A 17,361-nucleotide genomic window follows, 5' to 3' on the forward strand; every position below is an offset into this window, starting at 1 on the left:
TCAGTATGATGTGTGCAGTGACGCCGGCTGTCAGTCAGTATGATGTGTGCAGTAACGCCGGCTGTCAGTCAGTATGTGTGCAACAATGCCGTCTGTCAGTCAGTATGATGGGTGCAGTGACGCCGGCTGTCAATCAGTATGATGTCTGCAGTGACGCCGGCTGTCAGTCAGTATGATGTGAGCAGTGACGCCGGCTGTCAGTCAGTATGATGTGTGCAGCGATTCCGGCTGTCAGTCAACATGATGTGTGCAGTGACGCCGGCTGTCAGTCAGCATGATGTGTGCAGCGACGCCAGCTGTCAGTCAGTTTGTGTGCAGTGACGCTGGCTGTCAGTCAGCATGATGTGTGCAGTGACGCTGGCTGTCAGTCAGTATGATGTGTGCAGCGACGCCGGCTGTCAGCTAGCATGATGTGTGCAGCGACGCCAGCTGTCAGTCAGTTTGTGTGCAGTGACGCCGGCTGTCAGTCAGCATGATGTGTGCAGTGACGCTGGCTGTCAGTCAGCATGATGTGTGCAGTGACGCCATCTGTCAGTCAGCATGATGTGTGCAGCGACGACAGCTGTCAGTCAGCATGTGTGCAGCAACGCCGGCTGTCAGTCAGTATGATGTGTGCACTGACACCGGCTGTCAGTCAGTATGATGTGTGCAGCGACGCCGTCTGTCAGTCAGCATGATGTGTGCAGTGACGCCGTCTGTCAGTCAGTATGATGTGTGCAGTGACGCCGTCTGTCAGTCAGTATGATGTGTGCAGTGATGCCGGCTGTCAGTCAGTATGATGTGTGCTGTGACGCTGGCTGTCAGTCAGCATGTGTGCAGCGACGCCGTCTGTCAGTCAGTATGATGTGTGCAGTGACGCCGGCTGTCAGTCAGTATGATGTGTGCAGTAACGCCGGCTGTCAGTCAGTATGATGTGTGCAACAATGCCGTCTGTCAGTCAGTATGATGGGTGCAGTGACGCCGGCTGTCAGTATGATGTGAGCAGTGATGCCGGCTGTCAGTATGATGTGTGCAACAATGCCGTCTGTCAGTCAGTATGATGTCTGCAGTGACGCCGGCTGTCAGTATGATGTGAGCAGTGATGCCGGCTGTCAGTCAGTATGATGTGTGCAGCGATGCCGGCTGTCAGTCAACATGATGTGTGCAGTGACGCCGGCTGTCAGTCAGCATGATGTGTGCAGCGACGCCAGCTGTCAGTCAGTTTGTGTGCAGTGACGCCGGCTGTCAGTCAGCATGATGTGCGCAGTGACGCTGGCTGTCAGTCAGCATGATGTGTGCAGTGACGCTGACTGTCAGTCAGTATGATGTGTGCAGCGACGCCGGCTGTCAGCTAGCATGATGTGTGCAGCGATGCCGGCTCTCAGTCAGCATGATGTGTGCAGCGACGCCAGCTGTCAGTCAGTTTGTGTGCAGTGACGCCGGCTGTCAGTCAGCATTATGTGTGCAGTGACGCTGGCTGTCAGTCAGCATGATGTGTGCAGTGACGCCATCTGTCAGTCAGCATGATGTGTGCAGCGACGACAGCTGTCAGTCAGCATGTGTGCAGCAACGCCGGCTGTCAGTCAGTATGATGTGTGCAGTGACGCCGGCTGTCAGTCAGTATGATGTGTGCAGCGACGCCGTCTGTCAGTCAGCATGATGTGTGCAGTGACGCCGTCTGTCAGTCAGTATGATGTGTGCAGTGATGCCGGCTGTCAGTCAGTATGATGTGTGCTGTGACGCTGGCTGTCAGTCAGTATGTGTGCAGCGACGCTGTCTGTCAGTCAGTATGATGTGTGCAGTGACGCCGGCTGTCAGTCAGTATGATGTGTGCAGTAACGCCGGCTGTCAGTCAGTATGATGTGTGCAACAATGCCGTCTGTCAGTCAGTATGATGGGTGCAGTGACGCCGGCTGTCAATCAGTATGATGTGAGCAGTGATGCCGGCTGTCAGTCAGTATGATGTGTGCAGCGATGCCGGCTGTCAGTCAGCATGATGTGTGCAGTGACGCCGGCTGTCAGTCAGTATGATGTGTGCAGCAACGCCCTGTCAGCAGGTCAGTGTGGGAGAGAAGATGCTGCTCTGGCGAGGAGAGGTAATTAGATGAAGCAAGGGATGGAACGCAGAGACCGCAAAGATTGTCACAGAACAGGCAGACAGTGTCAGTTCTTGACCTTAGACGCACATTACAAGTCCTGGATCACCCCTGGAAGGATGCCTGCGCCATCTCACACTTTCTGCTATTCAGGCTACGTTCACATTTGCGGTCAGCGCCGCAGTGTCGGGCGCCGCAGCGTCGCCGCAGTGTCGGGCGCCGCAGCGTCGCCGCATGCGTCATGCGCCCCTATATTTAACATGGGGGCGCATGGACATGCGTTGTGCTGCGTTTTGCGCCGCATGGCCGCAAGCGTTGGACGCAAGAAACGCATCAAGTTGCATTTTTTTTGCGTCCAACTTTCGGCCAAAAAGGACGCATGCGGCGCAAAAACGCAGCGTTTTAGCGTGCGTTTTGCCGCGTTTTTGTTTGCGTTGTGCGCTGCGGCGCACAACGCAAATGTGAACGTAGCCTTAGGAAGTGCTAGATTGAGCCTCTCTGGAGCACACCATGAGGGCCCTTCTGCTCGGCCGCAGGAGCCGCTATCACCTCACACTGGAGCCTCTCAGTACAGCAGTACACGTACAGCAGTACACTACACGGCCACAGGCCGAGCACCACGCAGCGTCGAACTGCAGACGAAGTGTGCTACGTCATGACGTCAAACTGGCCCAGAGACGGACGGGGAGGCCGCAGCTCGCAGTGTCTGGTGTTTGCTTTCGCCGCTCTAGAATTAGGTAAAATCTTGCAAAGGGTTAAGTAGCATCCCTGTCATTAGTGTTGTGTCACGTGTGCAGTAGTGACAGTCATGACATCCAGCCAATCACAGTACTGAGCGGAAGTCCCGACGTGTGAGCCGCTGCCTGCCCTGCGCACACGTGACCTGCCTCCTGTACACACGTGACCTGCTGCCTGCTCTGCACACACGTGACCTGCTGCCTGATCCCCAGCTATGTCTAGTGTTAAGGGCAAAGGAAAGAAGAAGAGCAGCAGCGGCGGCGGCGGCCAGTCGGAGCCCTCGCCCTCACCGGACGGCCTGCCTGTGCGCTCTTCAGGACGGCAGGTGACCGCCCTGCGCTCCTTGTAGCGCCTTTGCGATAAAGCCGCTTGTGCCTTTTGTTCTAAGCTGTTTTTCCTTCTGGTTCCGTCAGGCGAGGAGAAAGGCGAGTGAGGCCATAGAGGATGAGGAGGATTACCTGGAGAAGAAGTACAGGAAGTGTGAGAAGGCCGGCTGTACGGCTACGTGCCCAGTGTGCTTTGCCAGCGCTGCGGAGAGGTAGGCATTACTGTGTGTGGGTCGCCGGCTGTTGTGACCTGACCTGACATGGCAGGAGATCATCTCCAGAATGGGGGCAACATCCATGAGGGATCTCCAGTACCAATGCCCTTAGTGTGCCCGGACATCAGCGGGTTACAGAACAGCTGCAGATGGCAGCCAGAGACTGCACAGTGTCAGGATCCACCGGGCACCGTCCTATACCATTGGGGTGACTCTGGGGTCGGAATCAGACATTCAGGACGTTACACAGAGTCTCAATGAAACCTGCGGCTTGCGCTGGCGTGTACTCCGGAGGACAGAGAATGAACTTCAATCCAATATTGTGGCCAGCATGCAGCCAGCGGGTAAGGAAAGGGTGAATCAAACACCCGAAAACCCCGCCCATATGACCCCAAACTGGTCCCGTCAAATTCAGGTGACAGGTTCCCTTTAATATTTTGTTGCACAACCTTTTGAGGCAATCACTGCAATCAAACGATTTCTGTAACTGTCATTGAGACTTCTGCACCTCTTGACAGGTATTTTGTCCCACTGCTCCAGTTGTCTCGTGTTTGAAGGTTGCCTTTTCCAGATGGCATGTTCAGCTCTTTCCAAAGATGCTCTATAGGATTTAGGTCAGGGCTCATACAAGGCCACTTCAGAATAGTCCAGTGTTTTCCTCGTAGCCATTCTTGTGTGTTTTTAGCTGTGTGTTTTGGGTCATTATACTATTACAAGACCCTTGACCAGTGACTGAGACCAAGCTTTCTGACACTGGGCAGCTCATTTCTCTCTATAATCCCTTGATTGTCTTAAGATTTCATTGTACAATGCACTGATTCTAGACACCCTGTGCCAGATGCAGCAAAGCAGCCCCAGAACATAACAGAGCCTCCTCCATGTTTCACAGTATGGACAGTGTTCTTTTCTTGATGTGCTTCATTTTTCCATTTGTGAACATAGAGCTGATGTACCTTGCCAAAAAGTTCAATTTTTGTCTCATCTGTCCATAGGACATTGTCCCAGAAGCATTGTGGCTTGTCAACATGTAGTTTGGGAAATTCCAGTCTGGCTTTTTTACAATTTTTTTTTTTTTTTTCAACAATGGTCATCTCTCATGAAGTCCACTTTGGCTCATACAACAACGGATGGTGCGATCTGACACTGATGTTGCTTGAGCTTGAAATTTACCTTCAATCTGTTTAGAAGTTTTTCTGGACTCTTTTGTGACAATTTGTATTATCCGTCTCATAGCTACAGTCCCATGAATCTTAAATTTCTGAATAATATGTGCAACTGTAGTCACAGGAACATGAAGCTGCTTGGAGATGGTCTTATAACTTTTACCTTTAACATGTTTGTCTATAATTTCTAATCTCCTGAAACAACTTTCCTTCGCTTCCTCTGGTCCATTTTGAGTGTGATACACACCATGTCACCAAACAGCACAGTGAGAACCTGTAGACAGGCCCACTCACTGATTTCAAAATTGTAGACACATGTGATGCTAGTTAGTGGACACACCTGGATTTAACATGTCCCTTTTGTCACATTATTTTCAGGGGTACCATAATTTCTGTCCAGGCTTCTTTTCTTTTTCTTTCTTTCTTTCTTTCTTTTTTCTGTGACCATTGTGGGTTTTTCTATCATTAATGAGGGGCACCAACAATTTTGACCACGTGTGTAGATCACAGCTCAAGAACAGTTCTAATTTTTATTTTGGAGTTGTTCAACATGCATTGTAATTGACTAGACAACTTTATTCTTCGGGATGGTGTGATTCCAACCATACCAGATATAGATATATATATATATATATATATATATATATATATATATATATATATATATATATATATATATATATATATATAATATATAAAGCTGAATGTGTGTGTGTGTGTATGTATGTATGTATGTATGTATGTCCGGGATTGGCATCTGAACCGTAGCAGCTACAGCCACAAAATTTTGCACAGTCACACGTCTGGACCCCGAGAGCGTCATAGGCTATGTTGTGAGGTGAAATTTTAACCCCGCGCTTTCCAATTCACCAAACAATTTTGCCCCTATCTACATAATGGGGAAAAAGTGAAAGGAAAAGTGTTGGAGGCGTCGCAGCTACAGGCACAAAATTTTGCACAGTCACACGTCTGGACCCTGAGAGCGTCAAAGCTATATTGTGAGGTGAAATTTTAACCCCGCGCTTTCCAAGTCACCAAACAATTTTGCCCCTATCTACATAATGGGGAAAAAATGAAAGGAAAAGTGTTGGAGGCAAATTAACAGCTGCCAGATGTGAACAAGGGGGACTTAAAGAATGACAGCGATGGCACCAAAGAGTATATACTGTACAGTTGCTAAGGTGGGGCCCCAACATGGGATAATCACACCACCACGGGGATATGAACACACACACAAAATGCGCCACACACTACCACGTGCTCGAACACATATACCACCCTCAGTGCACATTTCACCACACATACACCAACCTCGCCACATAAAAGTAGAAACACAAAAGTCGCCGCTCAAAACTCGCCACGCGCAAAACTCTCCACATGCAAAACTCGCCACACGTGCAAAACTCGCCACACGCAAAACTTGCACACGCAGAAAAATTGCCACACGCAGAAAAATTGCCACATGCACAAAAGTTGCAACACATGCAAAAGTTGCCTCACACAAAACTTGCACATACTCAAAAGGCACCACACATAAAACTCGCCACGCGCAAAACTCGCCATGCGCAAAACTTGCTGCACACAACTTGCTACACTAACCTGTCACATGCAACTCGACACACAAAAAGTTGCTACACGCATGTCGCCACACAAAACTCATCTCACAAAAGTCCCTACATGCATGTCGCCACACGCAACTCAACACACACAACTTGACACACGAAACTCGCCCTAAAACACACACAAGTCTGGTATCCTTCAAAAATAAAAATCTGATTAATAAGCAGACAAACTACAAGAGCAACAAATGTACCATATAGGAATCCGGCAGCTGTCAGTCACATGACCAGTCTATTATGTGTATGTGTGAGCTAATATATACTGCCAGGGGGTGGGCTTACTGTTGGCTGGGGATTTATCAGGCTGCCATTTTAGCTTACAAATACTGAGGTAAAAATACTGACCAAATAACGTGTGAACGAGGGCTAATACAGGAGGAGATGGCATACAGCTATATACTATATACAGGAGATGACACACAGGTATATACTATTTACAGGGGAGATGACACACAGGTATATACTATATACAGGAGGAGATGACACACAGATATATACTATATACAGGAGAGATGACACACAGGTATATACTATATAGAGGAGGAGATGACATACAGGTACATACTACATACAGGAGGAGATGACATACAGGTATATACTATATACAGGAGGAGATGACACACAGGTATATACTATATACAGGAGCAGATTACCTACAGGTATATAGTATATACAGGAGGAGATGACACAGGTATATGCTATGTATAGGAGGAGATGACATACAGGTATATACTATATACAGGAGATGACACACAGATATATACTATATATAGGTGAGATGACACACAGGTATATACTATATACAGGAGATTACATACAGGTATATCTAATATATAAAGCTGAATGTGTGTATGTATGTATGTGTGTATGTCCGGGATTGGCATCTGTACCGTCGCAGCTACAGCCACAAAATTTTGCACAGTCACACGTCTGGACCCCGAGAGCGTCATAGGCTATGTTGTGAGGTGAAATTTTAACCCCGCGCGTTCCAATTCACCAAACAATTTTGCTCCTATCTACATAATGGGGAAAAAGTGAAGGGAAAAGTGTTGGAGGAAAATTGACAGCTGCCAGATGTGAACAATGAGGACTTAAAGAATGAGAGCGATGGCGACAAAGAGTATATACCGTACAGTTGCTAAGGTGGGGCCCCGACATGGGATACTCACCACACACGGGGATATGAACACAAACACAAAATGCGCCACACACTACCACGTGCTTGAACACATATACCACCCTCAGCACACATTTCACCACACACACACACCAACCTCGCCACATAAAAGTCGAAACACAAAAGTCACCACTCAAAACTCGCTACATGCAAAACTCGCCATATGCAAAACTAGGCTCACGCAAAACTCGCCACACGTGCAAAACTCACCTCATGGAAAACTCACCTCATGCAAAACTTGCACACACAGAAAAATTGCCACATGTACAAAAGTTGCACCACATGCAAAAGTTGCCTCACACAAAACTTGCACATACTCAAAATGCACCACACATAAAACTCGCCACGCGCAAAACTCGCCATGCACAAATCTTGCTGCACACAACTTGCTACACTAACCTGTCACATGCAACTCAACACACAAAATGTTGCTACACGCATGTCGCCACACAAAACTCATCTCACAAAAGTCGCTACATGCATGTCGCCACACGCAACTCAACACACACAACTTGACACATAAAACTCGCCCTAAAACACACACAAGTCTGGTATTGTCCTTCAAAAATAAAAATCTGATTAATAAGCAAACTACAAGAGCAACAAATGTACCATATAGGAAATACGGCAGCTGTCAGTCACATGACCTGTCTATTATGTGTATGTGTGAGCTAATATATACTGCCAGGGGGGAGGGCTTCCTGTTGGCTGGGGATTTATCAGGCTGCCAATAGCAACCAATCACAGCTCAGCTTCTATTTTGCTACAGTTAATTAACCTGAGCTCTGATTGGTTAATATAGGCAACAAAGACATTCTCAGTATAACAAAGCTAATATATGTTGTGAAATGCTTCTATTTGCTTAGTTTTTGCCTTTTAATAATTACATTTCTATCTATTTGTTTTGTGGTTTTTGTGTGCAGAATAAATTTTTGTTAACACATTCTATTTTGCTAACAGCAGTCATTAACCCGGGCGAAGCCGGGTAGTACAGCTAGTATATATATATATATATATATATATATATATATATATATATATATATATATATATATATATATATATATATATATATATATATATATATATATATATATATATATATATATATATATATATATATATATATAATTTTTTTTTTTTTTTTTTTTTTTTTTTTTTTTTTTTTTTTGTATTGTTTTGCTGCCATTACACAAAAAAAAAAAGTTTTTAGAAATAATATATCTTTAGATATGGGGTTTTGACTTTTTTCTCGTTACGCCATTTAGCGATTTGGGTTAATTTTTTTTATATTGATCGGGCGATTCTGAACTCAAATATGTATGTGTATGTTTGATTTATTTATTTTTTGTATTTTATTTTGAATGGGGTGAAAGGTGGGTGATTTGACCTTTTTAATTTTTTTTAAAATATTTTTCAAATCCTTTTTTATTAACTTTTGACATGCTTCAATAGTCTCCATGGGAGACTAGAAGCTGCCATAATCGTATCAGCTCTGCTACATACAGGCAATGATTAGATTGTATATTAGTATTTAGAAAAAAGTCACATTCTGGGAAGAAACTTAGTGAACATGTATCCCCTTAAAACAAGATTTTTATTATAAATTCTTTTAAAACAACACCACACCCAGTGTTCTTGGCAGAAAATTGCCTACAAATGCAAAAAAAAGGACCAAGGTCTAACGCATACCCTAGAATAACCTTTCCTGTCCCCTGCTTGGCTGTGGAGGTTGGCACCCTAATAACGCTTTTTTGGCGCCCCCACTCAACGTAGGCTACCCCTCACTACCCTAGCTCACCCTATTCTACAGGTGAGAAAACAATAATGAAAGAACAAAGATGAAGAAAGACAAAAAAATTGGTAAAAAAAAAAAATATAAATAACTCATTATAATGAAATTAGCAAAAAAAGGACCACGGCAAAGAACAGGATAAATATTGTCATTTTCCTTGCAGGTATACAGTCCCTAATCATAGTTTATCATTCTGGATTACTAAATTGCAGTGGGTATGCTAACAAATATGCCACATATGTAAAGATGTATTTGGCAAAATATATCAACTACTGATCATATCTCAAAAACACATGATTTATAAAATGTCAGACCACTTATAGCACAGATATCATTAGTGCAACCAAAAAACGCCTAACAAAAAGAATTGACAGCATCAATAGTCATTATCAAATGTCCAAATGGACATATTAAGTCACACTGCAAGATATGTCAGTAGTACTCGCAAGATTGCATATTATACGTTACGCCTCAACGTGTTTCCCCGTGGTTCGGTTCATCAGGAGGCACATTATAGAGGATGTCAGATAGCGGATGCCATAGATAAGCGGCATAGCCCGCAGTCCGACCGGGCGGAATTAAATACCCCCGTTCATATGTATGCTCCAATCAGCGTCAGCCTTAATTAGTACTGACACAAAACACTGAGTGATAAGATGTCTTACCTCCCAAAACAACCCCGTGTTACTCCGGCGTGTGTATACGCTTAATGCGCAAGTGCGGAAGTACAATTAGAATCCTCATATCCCAGATGCAAGATTAGACGTACCCACGTCCTCCTGCGCTTGCGCGGAGATACCAATACCCTCATGTTAGTGAGCATGAGCTTAGAAGAAAATTACATCAGCGTTCCACAGACCGGATGCTGCATGTGTAACACTTCATTGCGCCAAACCGGAAATAATATTCCGTGCGCTCACAGTAAGTTTGACTGCCGGAAAAAAAAGTGATATGCACAGGTTCCGGATCAATATACCAAAACTTAAACCTAAGTCCGGCAAAGATTTTACATATATTCTGAGTGCCATAGATTGTCATACAGCAATATGGCAAATATCCTCAGCCCGTTAATGAAATGACACCGCAGCTTTACTCATAGATTATTTAAATAGATAAAACATTCTCTCTTGCCAAATCAGTAGAATGGGGGGACAGATAACACTGGTCAACAGCATTTTTGGTGCCAAAGATATTTCATCGAATTTAGGGTAACTTTGGGGTGCTGATTCTGAATATGTCATCAGTTTTGCCAGATTGGCTCAAGTTTTTGAGATTTTTCGTAAAATGGGTAAAAAAAAAAAAAAAAAAAGACGTAATTTGCTACACGCGCATTAACTTTATTGATATTGTCATGAATACAATAAATTTAACAAAGTAAATGTTGATTTTAGTTTATTTTAACTAGTTTTAGAAAGTAATCTTCAAAAATGAACAAGACATGAAAGATAGGAGACATTTAATCGCTGGAAAAGCGCTTTTTATATGATTTTCTTCTATGTGAGCTATTTGGGCAGTCACGCTGTAGATTCCAGCAGTAATCAGCCATCATATGTCTGTCCCATCTGCCTTGGTACCTTTCCTCCATCACCATAATATCCTGATGAAATCTCTCCCCTTGTTCTTCGCTAAAATCTCCAAGGTTTTCTGGAAATCTGTCCAAGTGACTGTGAAGATAATGCAATTTAATGCTCATGTGTACACCCAGATTTCTAAATCACAATAGCATGTTTTGTACCAGTTCTTCATAATTGTCTGCCTTTTGATTTCCCAAGAAGTTCTTCACTACCAACACAAAACTACACCATGCAGCAGCTTCAATGTCATTCATTTCCTTAGGAAAATTTGAATCTTTAATGAGTTTCCGAATTTGAGGACCATCAAAGATTCCTGCCTTCAGTTTTTCGCTACTAAGACCAGGGAAAGATCTGCAGATGTACATGAAGCAATTACCATCTTTGTCTAATGCCTTGACGAACTGCTACATTAATCCTAACTTTATGTGAAGTGGTGGTAGAATGATTTTTTTCCCTGTCCACCAAAGGTTCGTTCACTATGTTTGATGCTCCTACTGTCAAGGTGTCCCTTGGAGGCCAATTCAGTTTCTCCCAGTGCTGATGTTTTGCTCTACTATCCCACATGCAGATGAAGCAAGGATACTTTGTGTATCCACTTTGCTGTCCAAGTAAAAAGTTGACCATTTTTAAATCAACACATATCAGCCACGAATGCTCATGGTAGCACAGTTTCTCCAAGACCATTTTGACATTTTTGTATTGTTCTGCAAGTTTAGTTGAGTGAGCTACTGGAAGAGATGCACACTGATTGCCATTGTTCAACAAAACACATTTCAAACTCCTTTTAGAACTATCTATGAAAAGCCTCCAGTCTTCAGGACGATATACTTGTAAACCCATTTGCAGCATCAGGCCAGGAATATCCTTACAATATACAAGTAGGTCATCTTCACAGAAAAATTGAAGAAGTGCTTCTTCTCTGGTCCTGTAAGATGTAATTTTAGTTCCAGGCGTCAGACAATTTTTTTCACTTAGCCTTGAAGCTAAAAGTTCGGATGCACTTTTTGAGAGGTTGAGGTCTCTTATTAGATCGTTGAGCTCTCCTTGGGTAAATTGCGTAGGTGTTCTGAAACTTCCTTCATATTCTAGTTCATTTCCAGAACTAATGTTTAGCTCCATACCCTGCATTTCATCATCATCAGGTGGGGGAAGGTCAGGTAACATGGTAAACACAGGTACAGGCACATCTTCACAATGAGGGACAGGCCTTCTTGCAGATTCCATGTTAGGATACTCCCATTTTCGTTTCTTATGCTTATTGAATCCTTGCACTTGCACTGCACAGAAATAACAGTCATCATGATGATTTTTTTGCTCTCTCCACACCATTGGAACACCAAATTTGAAGCTTTTTCTTTGTCCTTTGCTCCATTTTCGTAATAATTCGATACATGCTTTGCACACTATGTGTGGTGCCCAAAACTTGTCTTGGTCCCCAAGCATAACCCCAAAATAGGCAAAATACACTTTTTTTACGAAGTCTGTTATGTTTCTTCTATGTTTTGGCAGTGTATATTCACCACAAATGTAACAGAATGAGTCTGGATCGTTAAGACAACTTCTTCTTGATGAGTTCATGCTTTTCACTGGAAAACAGACAACAACATAAAGTTAGTGCAAAAATCAAGCTATGAACAAACTTTTAGAACACTAATTAACACAAAACTATATTGAGAACTGCTCAGTTCAAGTACTAATCCAAAGAAATTAATGAGATGATGCGTCGCATTTACCAACAAGTGCTATAAATAAGATACCAAAAATGTCAAAAACTTGAGCCAATCTGGCAAAACTGATAGCATATTCAGAATCAGCACCCCAAAAATACCCCAAATTCATTAAAATATTTTGGACACCAGAAAAAAAATTTTTTTTTGTTGACCTGTGTAATTATAGAAAAAATTATAGATATAATGTCCCTAAAAAAAGAACAAAAAATATATTTTTCAATATAGTATTCCATGTAATATGGTGCATGTACAAACATGCTTGAAACATTGGCCAGTTTACCTATAAGTCCATACTACCCTAATTCCATAGGGCCCTAGCAGCTAAAATACACAGAAAAAGGAAATTATTATATGAAACATGTGTATGAGAGATATTCATTTAGGCCCTTGGGGGACATAGATTGTAGCCTATACATCCATTCTGTTTCTTTTCGCTGGATGGCTTTATCTAAGTCACCCCCTCTTATTTTGGGTCTGATCATCTCCACCATATTAAAGGCAATTTCTTTCAAGTTACCCCCATGCACTTCATTCATATGCCGAGCCACCGGGGTGTCCCTCTTATTCCTTATGTCCCCTACGTGTTCCCCCACCCTCACCCTTAGTTCTCTAATTGTTTTGCCGATGTAGTCTTTCGGGCAGGTACACGTAGCTTTATAGACTACCCCGGTGGTTTTGCAATTTCCAAAATCTCTAATGTGGTATTCTCTACCATTCGCCGCACTGCGGAACGTTTTACATTGTACCATCATCGCACATCTCGAACAGTTCCCACATCTATAGAAACCATTTGGTTTTCTATCAAGCCAGGTGCCTTCCTTCTGAGGCCTAACATACAGGCTCCGGACCAGAGTATCCCCTATGGTCCTTCCTCTCCTGTACGTGATACTGGGCCTGGAGGATATCAAGTTACTAACATTAGGGTCTGCAAGCAGAATACCCCAGTGTTTCTGAAATATCTGAAAGACCCTTTCGGACTGCCCATCATATGTACCGATCATCCTAACTACTCTCTCCATTTCATTCCGTTCTTTTTTAATAAGGAGAGATTGTCTATTAGCTGTAAGTGCCTCTTTGAAAGGACCATCTAGTACATTCTTTGGGTACCCTCTCGCCCTAAATCTGCCATACAACTCTTCTGCCTGCTTCCTATATACCCCCACATCCGAGCAGTTCCTCCTAATACGTAGGAACTGCCCTTTTGGTATTCCTCTTTTTAGGGGTACCGGGTGATGACTATTCCACCGTAGTAAGTTGTTAACAGCCGTCGGTTTTCGAAATGTACAGGTTTCAATGCCTCCATCCTGCCTTTTTGATATTGTTAGGCTCAAAAAATTGATGTTATGTTCATGGTACTCACATGTAAATTTCAGACCAATAACATTGTCGTTAATGTTCTCCACAAACTTACAAAAATCATTGGTGGAGCTAGACCAGAATATCAAATATCAGCACAGGAAGATATTAGCGTACGTGGGGGCACAGGGGCTCCCCATCGCTGTACCCCTGAGCTGGTGGAAGTACTTACCATTTGAATAAAAAATAGTTGTGGGTCAGAAAAAACGACAAGAGGTTTTGTATGAAGGCATTATGATCCCAACATTCCACCGCCCTGGTCCTAAGGAAATGGGCCACAGCCTTCTCACCATGTTCATGTGGAATAGAGCTATACAGCGCCTCGACATCTATAGACGCTATAAGTGTATCACTTCCCAATGTGATCCCCTCCAGCATAGACAGCAAATGGGAAGTGTCCCTAACGTAAGACGGAAGCAAAGTGACAAATGATCTTAATACCCTATCCAGGTAGACTCCACTATTTTGTGTTAGGGAATCTATCCCTGATACTATTGGGCGTTCTTTTAGAGGCTCCAAGCCCTTGTGTACTTTTGGCAGGGCGTAGAATGTTGGGATCATAACCTTCTCTGGTAACATGAACCTATATTCATTCTCCGATATTAGCCCTTCTCCTTTAGCCTGATTTAATATGGTCTCCAAGACTTCCTTATAATCTTTTGTGGGATCTTTTGACAGAATTTCATATGTGTCATGCTCAAATAATAGAGCATGGCACATATTCAGGTATATTGAATGATTCATGACAACGAGGTTCCCCCTTTATCAGAGGCCTTTATGATTAAATCCTTATTTTTTTTCAAGTCTTTTTAGAGATGCTTTCTCACCCTCAGTTAAATTAGATGCCCAGTCATGATTTCCACCCTTAATCTTTGATAAATCTGCCTCCACCAGTTTCATAAAGATGTCAATACTGGTTACGTCATTTATGGGTGGCATCTTGGTACTCTTGTTTTTCAATTCTTTAAAGGGACCTTTCCCCCGTATATGGTCATTCTCATTCAGTAGATCCGTCAACTTTCAAGATCGTCCTCCAAAACCCCCAGCCTTCTACAATTTTCCACATCATTTTGTTGAAAAAACAGTTTCCATTTTAGGTTACGTCCGAATAGGTTCAAATCCTTCACCCATCTAAAACAGTCATATGAGCCCGTCGGGACAAAATTTAGACCTCTTCCCAAAAGGGAATAATCCTCTCCCAATAACACATAGGATGAGAGGTTAATCACCTCCCCCTGTCCTATGTTGCTTTGCTCCTGAGGTCGTATCCCCCTGATGGACCCTGTTCTAAAAAAGACTGTCGAGGTACTGCAGAGGAAGCAGATGAAGATGGCATAACTTGGTTCAATCTGGGTCCTCCACCTCTGCCCCTTTGCCTGTGTTGATATTTCTGGGTACACCATCTTCCCTGCGTCTGCCTACCTTTCCCTCGAAAAGTGGTGAAGTTATCTCCTCTCTCTGTATCTGAGGTATCAATATCTGATGATGAAATCTCAGATAAGGTATTGCTCCGATACTCGTACGCTCTGTTATCTTTAAATTCACCTAGATACCGTGTAAATTGCGTGTGCTTTCGGTCTTTTAGATTGGACTGGAATTTTTCGATAGAGGTTTGCAGCGTATTCTCACGTCGAATAAAATCAGGATCTGATTTATGTTTCTGAACCTTTTCAATCAAGTTGTTCAATTTTTCAGTTGATTCTTCAAATAATTTTTTTTCTTCAATGAGAAGAAGCTGCATAAACCTCACAGAAGCCTCCACCGACTCCTTTGTCCACGCTGCTAACAAGTTTGGATTGGCTGTTCTGGGTGAGGGTTGTATCGTTATTCGGAGACCCTTAGGAACAATTTTATTTTTAATGTAGTTTTCCAACCCTTTTGTTTCCCACCAAGATTTTATATTTTCTTTGTAGGCTAAATATAACTCTTTAAACAATGTTTTTACAGAGGGATTTTCTGAGTTCTCGGTTATATCATAATTGGTAGAAAAAACCTGATTAGCGTCTGTGCCCATAGGTCAATATTAATGGGGTTAGACAAAAAACTGGCCATGTTAGAAAATCATATATTAGTATTTAGAAAAAAGTGACATTCTGGGATTATAGAAACACTGGGTGTGGTGTTGTTTTAAAAGAATTTATAATAAAAATCTTGTTTTAAGGGGATACATGTTCCCAATGATTAGATCGCCTGTATGTAGCAGAATTGCTCACTTGCTATGAGCGCAGACCACCTGGCGGCACTCAGAAAAACAGCAGTGACAACCATACAGGTCTGCTGGAGACCTCTAGTTGTCATTTCAACCCATCAGTGAACCGCGATCACGTGACTGAGTCACTGATGGGCGGGATTTCCGTTGCGCTTGCAGGAAGCGCGAGTTAAATGCCGCTGTCAGAGTTTAACAGCAGCATTTAACGGGTTAACATCCGCAGGTGGATCGCGATTCAACCCGCGCGCTGTTAGAGGCACATGTCAGCTGTTCAAAACAGCTGACGTGTGCGGTGAAAAATGTGGGCTCGGCGCCGAAGCCCACATCAAAGGGTGGAATTCCGACATCGGCGTACTGTTACGCCCGAAGTCAGAAAGGGGTTAAGAGCTGATCTTATAAAAGACAAAATTGTTTGCTCTAAAGTGTTGCGTGCTGAAGTAATGGGTTACTAGAAAAATTTTGAGTTTGAATTTTATCTACGTGATTGTTATATTGTGTAAGGATCCATATATTAGTGGTTTAATCAGACGTGATCGTGAATTTTATTCTTTTTCAGATGTGCAAAGAATGGTTACACATCCAGATGGTATCATCTTTCTTGTGGGGAACATTTCTGCAATGAATGCTTTGATCACTACTATAGAAGGTAGGTAATAATAAAATAGCATTAGGCCACTGTAATTTTGCCAAATTTTTATATATATATTTTTTTTTTAAGTCACAAAGATGGTTATGACAAATATTCTACTTGGAAACGTACATGGACAAGTAATGGAAAAAGTGAACCAAGCCCTAAGGCATTCATGGCTGACCAGCAGCTTCCCTACTGGGTGAGATATTTGATTTAACTTGTGTATCTAAAATTTGGATGTTATTAAAGGGGTTGTTCCACAATTAAACATACTGCATTTGTCGAGGTTTTAGAGGAGGAAAATAGAAAATAATGTTAACAAAAAATGTGGTCATTACACACTGCTGTTTGCTGCTGACACTACTATGGGGTAATATCCCCATCTTGGTATATATGCCCCTCATCCTGGTATACATGGTATTATATTTTAATATAATGTGTGTATGTATGTTTGTTTGGTTTTTTTTATACCTACCCGTACACCAGCAAAACAGAGTACAAGTCTGACACGATGTGAATAACTGGAGATGATGATGCAGGAGTGTCTGGAACTCAATATCCATGCCATCAGGGGGAACTTGGACCTTTTTGCATTTTGGTCTTCAAAAATAAAAGAATGGCCTAATCTTGCCTGTCACGCCTTGGAGGATTTGTTATGTCCGGCAGCCAGGTTCTCTCAGAACATGTTGTCAGCACTGCTGGTGGTGTCCTGACAGATAAGTGCATCCGGCTGTCCCATGAAAGTGTAGACCT

General features: G+C 43.0%; 1 protein-coding gene across 1 annotated transcript in view; it reads left to right on the top strand.

Moving 5' to 3' along the window:
• The first annotated feature begins 2,928 nt into the window (after positions 1–2,928).
• KDM1B (lysine demethylase 1B) overlaps positions 2,929–17,361 on the top strand; it is a 93,403-nt gene continuing 78,970 nt past the window's right edge. The window contains exons 1-4 of the mRNA XM_077269950.1: positions 2,929–3,138; positions 3,227–3,351; positions 16,534–16,623; positions 16,696–16,807. Of these exons, the coding sequence (XP_077126065.1) occupies positions 3,028–3,138; positions 3,227–3,351; positions 16,534–16,623; positions 16,696–16,807 (438 nt within the window). The 5' untranslated portion in view covers positions 2,929–3,027. The remainder of the gene's footprint in view (positions 3,139–3,226; positions 3,352–16,533; positions 16,624–16,695; positions 16,808–17,361) is intronic.

Source organism: Ranitomeya variabilis, chromosome 6 (genome assembly GCF_051348905.1).
Source record: "Ranitomeya variabilis isolate aRanVar5 chromosome 6, aRanVar5.hap1, whole genome shotgun sequence".
Taxonomy (NCBI): Eukaryota; Metazoa; Chordata; class Amphibia; order Anura; family Dendrobatidae; genus Ranitomeya; species Ranitomeya variabilis.